The sequence below is a fragment of the Lipotes vexillifer genome, unplaced genomic scaffold (genome assembly GCF_000442215.2).
Source record: "Lipotes vexillifer unplaced genomic scaffold, Lipotes_vexillifer_v1.1 scaffold469, whole genome shotgun sequence".
Classification (NCBI taxonomy): Eukaryota; Metazoa; Chordata; class Mammalia; order Artiodactyla; family Lipotidae; genus Lipotes; species Lipotes vexillifer.
Genome location: NW_006788006.1, coordinates 1,543,200 through 1,555,926, shown reverse-complemented (window position 1 = coordinate 1,555,926; position 12,727 = coordinate 1,543,200). Strand labels below are relative to the sequence as shown.

The 12,727-nt window shown below is 51.1% G+C and overlaps 1 protein-coding gene across 1 annotated transcript in view; it reads left to right on the top strand.

Annotated features, from left to right (window-relative positions):
• Positions 1 to 12,727, top strand: part of EPS15L1 (epidermal growth factor receptor pathway substrate 15 like 1) — a 95,377-nt gene that overhangs the window by 67,149 nt on the left and 15,501 nt on the right. The window contains exons 19-22 of the mRNA XM_007460989.1: positions 292 to 430; positions 4,672 to 4,732; positions 5,744 to 5,826; positions 12,273 to 12,405. Coding sequence (XP_007461051.1) covers positions 292 to 430; positions 4,672 to 4,732; positions 5,744 to 5,826; positions 12,273 to 12,405 — 416 coding nt within the window. The remainder of the gene's footprint in view (positions 1 to 291; positions 431 to 4,671; positions 4,733 to 5,743; positions 5,827 to 12,272; positions 12,406 to 12,727) is intronic.

Below are 12,727 nucleotides of genomic sequence, written 5' to 3'. Positions count from 1 at the left end.
ACAGAACTCACCCATTTTAAGTGCAGAACTGGACAGGTTTTGACAAATGTGTATAGTCGTGTGAGAGAGAGAACATTTCCATTATCCCAGAAGGTTCCCTGGTCTCCCCCACCCCCTACCCACCCAGGTCTCTGGCAACCACTGACCTGCTTTCTGCCACTGCGGTTTTTACCTTTTCTAGACTCTCGTGTAAACAGTGCCAGTCAGTTGTGTGTTCTTTTATATTTGGGTTCTTTCACTAGGCATAATGTTTATTCATGGGACATTTTTTTTCTTCTTTCCAAAACACCTAGATCCATTCGGAGGGGATCCTTTCAAAGAAAATGACCCATTCCATGGCTCTGCCCCCGACGACTTCTTTAAGAAACAGACAAAGAACGACCCATTTACCTCAGACCCATTCACGAAAAACCCTTCCTTACCTTCAAAGGTGAGTGACCCCGGAAAGGCTGCCTCCTGGTGCTGCCCGTGTGCATACTCTGCGTGTGTGAAGGCAGCCCTTTCCATTCCCCACCCTCCGTGGACTGAGTCAGGGCCTCCATCACTCAGACTGTGAGTGCTAAGCCTGATGAATGAGGGCTGTGCAAGGCCATGGGATTCCCCAGGGGCTGGCTCGAAGGCCAAGCCTCGTTACTGCATAGCAAGGGGACCGTTTCTTCCGATCCCTACAGAGGCTTGTCCCACGAAGCAAGGTGTCACATCCAGCAGTCCGGTGAGCCCAAGTCAGGGCGGGCTGTGTCCTGAACAGCTGTCATTCCTCTGTCCCTTTCTGTGCCCCTTTACTTCAGCTCAGGCCCACCTGCTGGGTTCTCTGCTCTGTCATCTGCCCCCAGTGCCACTCCACCTCCCAATAAAGACAAAATAGAGCACCACACACTCCCACAGGTTTCCATGTGACTGCTCCTGCCATCTTCCTAGTGCAAAGCACTAATGGTGACATTGGCATCAGCCAGCCTCAGTGGGTCCCCGCCATGGCAGGAGGAAGTCCAGACCCACAGCCTGCCTGCACTTAGTGTGCTCCCCCGCCCCCCAGCAAGTAGTAGACCAAACGTTTTGCACGTTAGACTCAACAGACTGGTTTAAATTGGTGTAAATGAGGATTTAAAAAGCAAACAGTAACTTTGTGATTGAATAGAGAATTTTTGTGTCTAAGTGAGGGCAATGTATAGCCTTCCTTCACGTTCTAGGCTGCATCTCTGTCCCCACCTTACCCATTCCCTGGTTTTTCACTTCTCCGTGGACCTACTGGTATGTATCACTGGCCCCAGAGCTCCTTGAAGGCAGGGATTAACCTGCAACGTTTCTATCTGCGAGACCTGTCATGGGATCCCCGCCTTTCATTGCTGGTGTTGGTGGTCTGTGTTACCTGCGTTTATCAATTTTGTCGATCTTTTCCACGAGCCAACTTTTGGCTGTGTTAATTTTCTCTCCTGTTTCCTGTTGCACTGATTTCTGCTCTTCATTATTTCCTTCCTCCCACTTTGCTCTTCTGTTTCTAACTTCTTAAGGTACAAACTTAGGTCATTGATCTTGGATCTTCTTTTCTAATGTGAGTGTTTAAAGCTATGCATTTCTTTTGAGGTGCTGCTTTAGCTGCATTCCATACATTTTGGTATGTTGTATCTTCATTGTCATTCATTTTGAGATATTTTCCAGTTTTCCTTGTGAATGCTGTGTTGAACCTGGATTATTTAAAGTATATTGTTTCATTTCGAGATACTTTGTTTTCCCCCTAGGTATTTTATAATACTGATTTCTAATTAAATCTACTGTTATTAGAGGACATATTTTGTATGTTTTCGGTCCTTTTAGATTTATTGAGACTCGTTTTATGGTCTGTGTTGGTTAGCATACTTTGTACACTTGAGAAGAATGTCTGTTTGCCGTTGTTGGGTGTAACGTTCTGTAAATGCCAGTTAGGTCAAGGTGGTTGTTCTGATTGTCTATTTTTTCTTCCCTTTGGCCACGCCACGTGGCTTGCGGGATCTTAGTGCCCCGATCAGGGATTGAACCCAGGCTGCGGCAGTGAAAGTGCCCAGTCCTAACCACTAGACTGCCAGGGAGTTCCCCTTTTTTCCTTTTTTTAAAATATAAAGTATAGTTGACTTACAATATTGTGTTAGTTTCTAATGTACAGCAGAGTGATTCAGTATACATATATACATATATATATATACATATATATATATATACATATATATATATATATATATATATATACTTTTTCCATTATGGTTTGTTACAGGACTGGTCATTTATTTTTATGGTTTTTGTTTGTTTGTAAGCTCTACCAGTTGCTGAGAGAGGGGTGTTAAAATCTTCTCCTATGATTGCAGAAATTGTCCATATCCTCCTTAATTCTGTCAAGTTTAACTTCATGTGTTTTGAAGCTCTGTCAGGTGCCTACACATTCATGATTGTTGTGTCATCCTGATGCAGTGACCTTTTTTTTCATTATAAAGGGTTCCTTTTTTCCTCTGGTGCTTTGTCTTAATCTATTTTTATCACATATTAAAATAACCACCTCATTCTCCTTATGCGTAGTCTTTGCATAATATATCTTTTTTCATCCATTTACTTTCACCTGTCTGGGAGTTGAAGGATGTCTTTTGTGTCGAGCATGTAGTTGGGCCTTGCTTTTCTATCCAGTCTGGAAATCTCTGCCTTCTAAATGGAGTGTCTAGTCTGTTAACATTTAATGCAATTATTGATATGGTTGGATTTAAGTCTACTATTTTATTATTTACTTTCTTTTATCCTCTGTATTTTATTCCTCTGTTCCCCTTCTTCTGTCTTCTTTTGGATTATTTGAATGTTTTCTAGAATTCCATTTTCTGGTATCTGTTGGCCTTTTGTAACCATACCTTTTTTCATTGTTTCTTAGAGGTTTAAGGATTACCATATACACTCTTAACTTATCATGGGCTACTTGGAATTAATATTATGTCACTTAATGTAAAATGTAGAAAACTTGTAATCATATAGGTCCATTTATCCAACCTCCCCCAAACAGCAGCGTCTCTGTTATAGTTGTCCTATGAATGTAATACATCTAAATATATTAAACTCCATAAGACAGTGTTTTAATTTTTGCTTTAATCCACTGTATGAATTCTAAAGAGGAAAAAATAGTTATGTTCTTTTCTCTGGCTGCCTTAAAGAGCCTCTCTTTACGTTTGCTTTTCAGTAGTTTGTGTAGGCTCTGGATATGTTTTTCTTTGTATTTATGCTGCTGGGCATTTGCTGAAGTTCTTACATCTATAAATTATGTCTTCACCAAATTTGGTAAGTTTTCTGCCATTATTTCTTTGGAAAAAAAATTTTCTATTCTCTCTTCTCTTTGTGGGATTCGAGTTACATAGATGTTAGACCTTTTGCTATTGTCTTTACAGGTCCCTGAGGCTCTGTTTCTTTTCATTCTTTTTTTCTCCTTTTTCTTCAGATTGGGTAATTTCTACTGATTTATCTTCAACTTCACTTACATTTTTCTGTCATTTGCTGGTTAGCTAACCTAGTGAAGTTTTTATTCTAGATATTGTACTTTACATTGTTTGAGAATGTCCATGTTTCTTCTGTATAGTTACCATTTCTCTACTAAGATCTCCTGTCTTTTTATTCATCTTAAGTGTTTTTTCCTTTCTCTCATTAAGCACAGTTATTGCTGCTTTAAAGTCATCCTCATCTGAGAATTCCAAAATCTGGGTCATCTTGAGATTGACTCCATTGATTGTCTTTTCCCTTGAGAACCGGATTTTTCAGGTTCTCTCTGTATGTTGAATAACTTAAAAATATATTCTATGCAGTGTGAGTGCTCTCTTGTGGAGACTGGATTCTGTTGCATTCCTCCAAAGAGTGTGGATGGTTTTATTTCAGCAGGCAACTAACTTGGTGAGACTCATATTGCAAACTCTCCCTCTCTCACCTGTGGTTTCATTCCTGTGGCCTTAGCTGTAGGCTGCTCTGAGTCTGCCAACCCACACACAGTGTAGGGGTGAGCCTGAGACGTGGACAGAGCTTGTCATGGCATTTGGGGCTCCCATTCTCTGCCTCTCCTTTCTAGATCCCGCATCCCTTTCTCATGGCTGTGGTTGTCCTGGGGCTCCCACCTCTGAGCTTCAGTCCAGAAAGACAGTGAGTTTTCTATTGGAGTCATAGCCCCCCAATACTCTCAGACTGTAGCTGTCAAAAGGGAAAAGCTCGGAAGTTTCCTGGTCTAGTGGTCTAGTGGTTAGGACTTGGTGCTTTCACTGCCGTGGCCCGGGTTCAATCCCCAGTCAGAGAACTGAGATCCCGCAAGCCGAGCAGCGCGGCCAAGATAAAAAGAACCACAGGGAAAAAAAAAAAGAAAACGGAAAACTCAATCTTGTACTGCTTTTTCTGCCAGGTTTCAATTCTTTTCCAAAGTCTTCCTGCTTTGGTTCACTTCCTGGGTCTTCAGGTGATAGCTTTTTTTTTTTTTTTTTCCAGTTCACAGTGTTTATAGGTGTTATCTGCAGGAGGGGTTGGTCTGTTGGGATTTAACTCTGCCGGGATTTAGTTTAAATCATTTTATCCTCCCCAAGGCTGGGCAGCAGATATGGTGCATATAGGTGTCAAGAAAGTTTGTGGTTGAATGAATGGATGATGAACAAAGGAACTGCTTTTCACTCTCTCCTCTCTCCTTTCACTCAGCTCGACCCCTTTGAATCCAGTGATCCTTTTTCATCCTCCAGTGTCTCCTCAAAAGGATCAGGTGAGACTGATGGCTTATTTTCCTTCTCACTCTTCCTCAGGCAGTGGAACGGCCCACCCATTTCCAAATCTGGTGTGTCCTCAGTGTTTATGTCATTAGTAAGTGGCACTCAGATCCTCGCCTGAGGCAATGCAGCCAAAGCCATTCCCCTCTGGCTGCTCATCTTTCTGAGCAGTAGCTGGCATCTTACTGGATGGAAAGGAAGCTTGGCGGTAGGGATTAATTTAGTAAATAACACCAATGTGTTTGTTACTCTTTGCTCAATCCTCCTTATGAATCTTTGGTTCTAACCTTTGGATTTTTTTCCCTAAAGGAATCCAAAGTTCTACTGAGGCTTGTGCTATGGGCACTGGATTTGAGGGAACCTCCCCTCACAGCATAAAGCTCTTAGGTGTGCCTTTAAGGGAGGGGAGCATTTGCGGACTCCCCCTTGCTTTTGGAAACAGGTTCCACTTGGTACTGCCGCCTTGCCTAACATCTTGTGCTTGTTAGTTACAGAGTTTGATTTCGTAGATGAACTCGTGGGTTATTCTGGACAAATCGCACCACCCACTAAAGGAGAAAGCTCAGCAGAAATCTCTACCTGCAGATGACCTCCCCACATAAATCATGTGGGTGGCTGGTCACCTCCCTCTCACTCTCCCCTCCTGATCCAGCAGGACAGACAGCAGGCTCTCCTTCCACAGGGTGCTTGTCACTCCTTTGGTGACAGTGAACAATGCTGGCTTGCAGCACAGCCACAGGGCAGAGTCCCTCTGGCTCTCCCTGCACCGGCTCTCATGGCCGCAAACCATCTGGCTGAGCTGCACCAATCATGAGCCAGAGTGGGCAGGGGCAGGGGGCCTTGTTGAGGACTTGCACCCGATTCACCACCCCATCAAACAAATGTGACCTCCATGGATCTCCTGCTTTGGGGGCCATTGAGAACCAAGAGGTGACACTTCCCCCTGCTCCCAGGAGGCGTGTTCTGTGAATGCCCTGTAACTCTTCCTCTGCTGGTGCTGCTTGCAGGTCCCTTTGGAACCTTAGACCCCTTCGGAAGTGGGTCCTTCAATAGTGCTGAGGGCTTTGCCGACTTCAGCCAGATGTCTAAGGTAAAGCCCTTCCCACGGAGCCCCTGTGCCTCTGCCAGTGTCCTTGTGCCTCTTGTCGTGGTCTTGTCATGGGCTGCCAGGTGTAACTGTTTAATGCCATGTATGTATTTCTTTGGCACCTGTCAAACTCTGAAATGTATTCTCATGTGAGGTTGTGAGTCAGCAGACGGGGTCTAGAAAGTGCCCATGGCTGTGGCTGGACTCACTTCCCTTCCTCCAAGCGAAACTGCCAGAGCCCTGAGTCCCTCCCTGAGGCGTAAGCGCTGCGGGCTCCCTGCTACTGCCACTGGTGTCTGATGGCAGTCAGACCTCAGGTGATAAAGTCGTCTCTGTGGCTGAACAAAGTTGAGAAGGTCTTGGGCCCTGAGGGCCAGGCCTGGCGTGCAGCCTGCTGAGGCTGGAATTGTGGGCCTTGGGCCAAAAGGCAAGAGGTGTGTCTGGAGCTGCCCATGGACAGAACCCGAGAAGGATGTGGAAACCGAGGTCTAGGCTCGGTGAATAAATATGCAGGTGAAAAGTGAGCCGTTCAGGAAGGATGATAGTCACTCCTGGTTGGACTGGATGGTGCCTACGTGGCCATAGTTACATAAACTGACTGTGGATATAGTCCCACAGATGGTGTTAGAGCTCTTTTGAGAGGGGCTTGGAGGGTGGTGCTTAACGTAGCAGGAAGTCAGTCAATAGATTATGTCCAAAATGGACAGATCAAGAAGGCCCACGACTGAGAGGTAAATTCCAGAGGAAACTGCTAAGAAGTCGAAAACGTTGGCCTAGGCGAGTAGGTCTACTGTTCTTTGTTCTAACCTTTAGTGTCCCTTGGTTTTGACCGTGAGCCTGTGTTTCTTTGCCAAGAATTAAGGGAAGCAGTGTTAGGTGTGCGCGTCTTGGCCTCGGTGGGTGAGGGTGGGATCCCTCACAGATAAAGCGCTGCGTGTGGCACGGCCTATGGCCGTGGAGCCATAAAGCCCTGCATTCTTTGTTTAGTCCACCGGTCTTTCCCAGCCGCCTGCTCCAGCCCAGGTGCCGTGAGCACTGGGGAGCGGCCACATGCAGATTCGGTTCCTGTCTCCTCGCTGGTGGGGGTGGGGTGGGGAGGGAGACCCCCAGAGTATGTGGGATGGGCACCCATGGCGGGGAGTCCCGGGCCTACGGCACCGCTCGCCCCGCGTGCCAGCTCCTCAGGGCATCCTGCGTGTTTCCTCCACGTTCACTCAACCCGAGGGGCGCATGACTGTCTGGGCGCTGAGCACTCGTGGTTAGCAACGCGTGATTGTGGTGCGTGGCTTCCAAGAAACATTTGGGATTTTGTTTATGTTTTCAAAGAAACGCGCGAGTATAAACTGTTGAGGTAGCAAATGTAGCTTCTGGCCAGAGGCAGAGCATCTGTTTGCCCATTGGCCGCCGCAGAAGGGAGCCCAGAAGTGCTGGGGTTTCGGCCTCTCTCCTTCCAGTGCCTGGAGGGAATGAGCCTCCATCGCTCGTATGGGAACTGTGACGCTGACGGTCGGGGCGCCATCTGGGATCAGCCAGAAGGGACCAGGGCCTGAGATTTGCCCTCATGTTTGCCTGTCACTGCGTGGCTGTTACACACACTCCTTGAGTGGAGCTATGTGTCCTTGTCTTCTGTCCATGCTTAGCGGGTGGAAAACCATCCCCTGAAATGAGAAAACTTCTGCCACACGGGGGCGGCAGTCTCCAGGGAAGGGGTTCGCACTGTATTCTCAAGCTGGCACAAGTGGGACCTCTCCCTGCGCGAGGCCGAGGAGGGAGTGAGAGCTAGCAGTGCCCCTCGTGCTGGGACAAGGACGAGGGCATGAACGGGGTCCTCTGTTTCGAGAAGCACCTGAGTTGAGGCTGTGTGTGGGGTGGCCAGCCTGGCGGGGCCCCAGATGGCAGGAACGGCCGCGTCTCCCTCCTCCAGGCAGTGCCTGTGTTTCCCGTAGCTGCAGAGACACCCCAGAGCCGGGCAGTTCAGAACCTGGCCCTTCCCTCCTTCTGCCCCTTCTAACCTAAGGTTGCATTTTCCCTTTTCTGATTCCGCTTTCCCTCCCCTTGTTCTCGTGTCCCAGATCAGGCTGCACGCACGTGCACTGTGACTTCAGGGCCAGTGCCCCTTCCTGTTCATGGCGCTGGGCGGGATGGAGCTGGATGGGGCCGTGGAAAGTTTGTCTCCAGTACTCCATTGTTTTGTTTCCACGATTCCATCAGCTCCTGATCTCATGCCACTTGCCCAACTGAATACAGGGCCCTAACCTCATAGGTCTGTTTTTCCCTTTTGGTTCCCTTTCTGTTTTTCAAGAACAACATTGTGTATATAAATAAAATGCTGAAGGAAATGAAAGTAAGTGGCAAGAAGGTGTTTTGTTTGGTTTTTTTTTGACTTCTTGGTGTGTGTGTGTGTGTGTGTGTGTGTGTGTGTGTGTGTGAACATCGCTGTCTTTTCTCCACCTGAGTGGGGTGGGGAGGCGATGCACGCTGGCTCCTTTTCTTACCTTCACCCTAAATTAGATTGTCCTCCCTCTGCCTGGCAGTGCTAGAGGAGAGTCCCAGCCAGCAGTCTGACTCCAGGAGATTCCTTTGGGAGGTTCTCTGGGCTTGCACCCTTCCTGGAGGTCCCTCAACACCCAAGAAGATTTTTCTAGACAGTATTACCTTGCTTTAAAAACACATTCCCAGAAATAGATTTCAGAGAGCATCTGAGAATAAAAACAAGACCGTAACTTAATTATTTTACTCCCGCCCTAAAAAAAAAAAACCACCTATGAAATACTTGACTGCCCATTGTCAGCCCATTTTCAGTTGTTTTTCAAGCGTGCATGCCTATTTAGGGCTTTTTTTTTTTTTTTTTTTAAGTTTAGAGTTGTTTGCTTTAAATCAGTTCTTTAAACTGTGAATCTCTTAGAGCTGCTTCTCATATAGTAGCTTTTCTGTCTGCTGTCCTTTTTTCTTTTTCTTTCTTTCTTTTTTTTTTTTTTGGAGCACACTTCACTCTAGCCCAGCCAGAGAGCCCCTACCGGCTTTACTGAAACCCTTCTAAAAATAGCAACTTTCCTTGAAGCCACAGCCTGAGTAGGAACCAGTCAGGTCCCAAAGGAAGCTTCTTGGGAAACTTCAAGTCATGAAAATTAGGATTCGGAAATGACGCAGGCTTTTTGGTGTCAGAAGTGATATAATTCCCTGCTGTGGGCGAACCAGGCGCTTACAGTTGGAACCCTTTCGCCTTGGAGCGGGCCCACTGGCTCCGTGGGTTTAGACAGATGAGGGGGCGGAGAGTCGGCTTGGCCCGTGGAGTCCCCAGCCAGCCGGGAGGCTCACTGCAGCTCGCGCTCCAGGCTGGGGGTTGCACGGGCTGGGTGGACAAGGGCCCCGTGCGCCCCACAACTCTGGGGGGGTCACGTCCAGAGAGCCCTGGGTGTCCCTCTATACCCCTTCCCCAGAGCTGGCGCCTTCGCAGCACCCAAGACAAGAACTGGGGCCCACGCAGGTGCCTCGGGGGCTGGTCGCGCCTCCACTCTGCCAAGAGATTAGTTTTGATTCCCTCCTGCCCGTCTCAGGTTGTGGCGAGGGTAGCAAGAGTCCTAGACCCAGGCTGTGTCCTGGGAACGGCAGAAGCAGAGGCATCAGCATTCCCTCGCTCTCCATCTCCTTAGCCCCCACTGCGTCTTCTTTCCCAACCAGCAGACCCTAACCCACTCACTTTAGAGCTAAGCTGCTGGTCGACACGGCACCTTAGCTCTACTGCTCTCTTCGTCTGGGAAAGGCTCTGTGAATGACGGGAAGCAGCAGAAATGAAGCATCGGTGGCCGATGGAGCGTTTGCAGGTTCTTGCGGGTATCCAAGAGAGTTCTAGTCACATCCACATCCTTGGCGTGATAATAATTGTGCTATCTTTGTGCTGATGCAGTCCAGGCGCCAGCTGGAGCAATTTGTGTGTTACCTTTCGTTTTCTTGCCGCAGCCCTGCGAGCTGGGGCCTGTCATTATCGTTGTTTCATAGACGAGGAAACAGAGGCACGGAGCCGGTAGCAGGGTCTCCAGATCCCACCCCAACCACTGTGCTCTGCAGCAGACGTTCTGGAAACTCAAGCAGCAGGTTTTGCGGAGACTCCCAGACTTTTGTACCGAAAAGGACAAGCGTCACAGAGCCTGGGAAAGGGGGGCAGCAGCAGTGGAGGGAGGGACCTCCTCGCTCCGTTGCAGCCCTTCTGGCTCAGAGCTTCCCGGCGGGCCCAGGTGGTCTTGGCAGGGAAATGAGTCTTTCCCATTAGACCCCATCCTCCCGAGGGCCTTCTGCCCTGCTCTGCCTCTTGCCTGCATCTGCGCATGTCTCCCTCATGGGCATGAGGACAGTCCCCAGACCTCCTGTGGGGGGCGGGCAGCGGGCTGCCAGCAGCCAAGGGCAAGGCCTGAGAGCCCTGGCCCAGGAGGTGGACGGCGTGGGTTCCCGCCCTGACTCCCCCACTGAGGTGCTGTGTGACTAGCAGGCTGCATCTCCTCCCCGTGCCTCAGTTTCCCTGTGTATAAGGTAGAAGTGGTGACAGTAGGACTTGTCCCAAGGCCGTTGGGAAGATGTGGTGAGAAGATCAGCGAGCGTCTCCTACCCTAGCGAGTGAGCGTCTACTACCCTGGCGGCCCCAGAGGCTTGTGGGGAGGAGCCAGGGCGCCCAGTGGGCTTGGCTGAGTGTGCAGCAGCCACTCCGGGCCCCCTCCTCCTCCCTGGGGGCTGGCCGCCTCTCTCCCACCTGAGGCTAGTATCTAGGTACCAGGGGCAGGGGCAGCCGCATCCCCGTCCCCGTGACCGGATCCGGAAGAGGGGGAGCCACATCCCCGTGACTGGCATCAGCCCTTCTCCCCGCTTCTCCAGTGATGTGTCAGAACCAGATTACCTGAGAAGGTCCCACAGGTGCACTCTTGTGTTCCTGCTTTGTTTTCTGTCCCTTGACCTGCCCCACTGGGGAGGGCATTGCAAGTGCCCCTCCTCACGCAACCACACCCCTCCACCCGTGCTGCGCGTGGCCCACCCTGTCCCGCTGCGCATCTCCTTTCCTTGGCTTTTTGAGGACCTTACCAGCATTTTCACTCCCGTGTCCACCAGTTCCTTTAGTGTCTAGCAGCTGTGAATTCCCTTGCTCTACTTTTTCATAAACGTGGTCTCCCGCCTCTGTAGAAAGCAGTCTCCTCCCTTTGGGGTGCAGCTCTGGCTGGCTGTGCTTATCCATCTGTCGGTGGAGGTTTGTTATGCCTGGTACTGTGCTGGTGCTCCAGGTGAGGGTGCACAGGTAGACAAGTCCCTGCCTGCTGCAGGCAGTTGGCAGGTGTGCGCCCTGTCACTGGCACTTGCCCTTCGGGCAGCTTGCCCCAGTTAGGTGGGAGGGGCCTGAGCACCCGTCACTGTGGCGTGATGACGTGTGTCCGTCAGCTCCCACTGGGATGTCCAAGCAGGCAGTTGGTGGGAAGGGGTGTCAGGGAGAGCTCGGTGGGGGGCAGTGAGGTCTAGCCAGTCTCTGAGGAAGAAGAGGGGCTTGAGGTGGACGGGGTGGGCTGAGCCCCCAGTTGGGGACTCTGTATATATGGAGGCCTCGAGATGGGGCACAGGGGGGTTCCAGGTACCGGGGAACTGGCCAGGAGAGGGTTGGGACAACTGCAGGGATGAAGCTAAAGCCCTGGGCAGTGGCAGGGGGGTAGGGTGGTGAGGGGCTGTGAGGGAGGCCCTGCGTGACTCGAGGAGTGCTTGGACGTGACCTTCAAGCTTCAGGGCTGTTCAGTGCTACTACCCACCCCCTATCTACCTAGCTCCCTACCTGCCTGGCAGCTGTACCTACCCATCTACCCACCTGCCCACCCAGCTATCCAGGCATCTCTCTGTTGCTGGTTGACATGGTCCCTCCTGGGTCTGAGGTGGTAGATGTGGAGGTGGGTGGAAGCAGGAGGAGGCTGGGGGAGGGTCCGGGCCAGAGGTGACAAGAACCCACTGGAGGCAGCGATGGCTGTGCCCACGGGGCTGCGGTGGGCTCTGACCTGAGCCACTGGGTCAGGCAGCCCACGGGCACAGAGAGGGTCTGGTGCCGCTCTCACCCAGCGCCTGACACTGACTGAAGGGGGAGAGGCTGGGCGCGTCTCTGAAGTATGAGCAGGAAGCCCAGGGGACCCTGGGGTCAGGAGAGACCTGATATCCCCCTGTGGGTGGCAGGGAGCACCCCACCCCCCACCCCATGTCAGAAGCCCGTCGAGGCACCGGGCTACTCTCGCCTGCTCTGTGTGTTTGCTGGCTGCTCCTCACTGACCAGAGGACCCCGGCTGTTGAGGGTGGAGGAAAGTGGGGGTGGCTTGTGAGAGACCCTGGGCCCGAGTGGCGGCCGTGCTGTGCAAGCCCGGAGGGCTCGGTGGATGTCCGCTGCCTCCGCGTTAACGATTATTTCTGCCTCTCTTTCGTGTCCTCTCTTACAGCCCCCAACTTCTGGCCCTTTCACCTCCTCCTTTGGAGGGGCAGGATGCTCAGATGACCCCTTTAAAAGTAAACAGGACACTCCCGCTCTGCCTCCGAAGAAACCTGCTCCTCCGCGGCCTAAACCGCCCAGCGGTCAGTACGCTTTCTTCTCTCACAGCCACCCGCCCACCGTCGCCAGGCAGCGGGGGCACTGAGGGCCCCTCCTTTCACCAGCCCAGAGTAGAGCAGATGCTGCAGGGCCTGCACTCAGAGCAGGAGGGTCTCCCCTCCGCTCCGTCGCCTGGGTCCGCACACACTGTGTGCCTGGGATGTGCTTCCCGCCCCACCTGCCCTCGCCTCGTCCTCTGGGCCTCTTGGCTCCGGGCTCTGTGTGGGGCTCCAGGGTGGTCTCCAGAAGGCCAAGAGCTCAGAGCCCTCCTTGTGGTCGGGAAAGCTGCCGCATGGCACCCGGTTC